Genomic DNA, 561 nt, shown 5'->3' on the forward strand with positions numbered 1-561 from the left:
ATTTTAATAACATATATTTTCAATAGGTCCATGCTGGGATGTGGCGCAGAAATGGCTTCTCCCTCATCAACCAGATCTACTTCTACCACAATGTGAGGTGCAGGCAAGAGATGCTGGATCGTGATGTGATGCTGCTGCAGATTGCTGCCACGTTGATTGACTCTAATGAGTTTTTGGTGCACCTTCTGAACCGTTTCAACCTTATAAGTTGGGCACAGGAGGATTATGAAATGCAGTATCTTAGGGTGAGTGTTGTTCAATTTTGGTGTGCTGCTCTCTCTCTCTTTTTTTTTTTGAGGTGACTCTTCCTAGCTTAGTTTTATTTTTAGTTTGTATTTTTTCTTCCTTCTAGAATCCACATAGGTCTTTCTAGCTCACAGTTGACTAGATTTTCCCTGGGCAAAAGTAGCTTCTCCAGTATTTTATTTTAAGAGTGACCTCAGGTCATTCTATGGCCAATCTGTTGATTATATTAAGTCTCAGACATACGTCTCCCATAAACATAACTTCATGAAAGAGCCGGGAAGGGGCATGATGCCTGTCTAACTGATAGAGCGCATG

General features: G+C 41.0%; 1 protein-coding gene across 1 annotated transcript in view; it reads left to right on the forward strand.

Moving 5' to 3' along the window:
- LOC119585216 (E3 ubiquitin-protein ligase UBR2-like) overlaps positions 1-561 on the forward strand; it is a gene marked incomplete in the record, with an annotated part of 58,977 nt that overhangs the window by 18,719 nt on the left and 39,697 nt on the right. Inside the window, 1 exon segment of the mRNA XM_037933869.1 lies at positions 27-245. Coding sequence (XP_037789797.1) covers positions 27-245 — 219 coding nt within the window.

This window comes from Penaeus monodon, chromosome 19, assembly GCF_015228065.2.
Source record: "Penaeus monodon isolate SGIC_2016 chromosome 19, NSTDA_Pmon_1, whole genome shotgun sequence".
NCBI lineage: Eukaryota > Metazoa > Arthropoda > Malacostraca > Decapoda > Penaeidae > Penaeus > Penaeus monodon.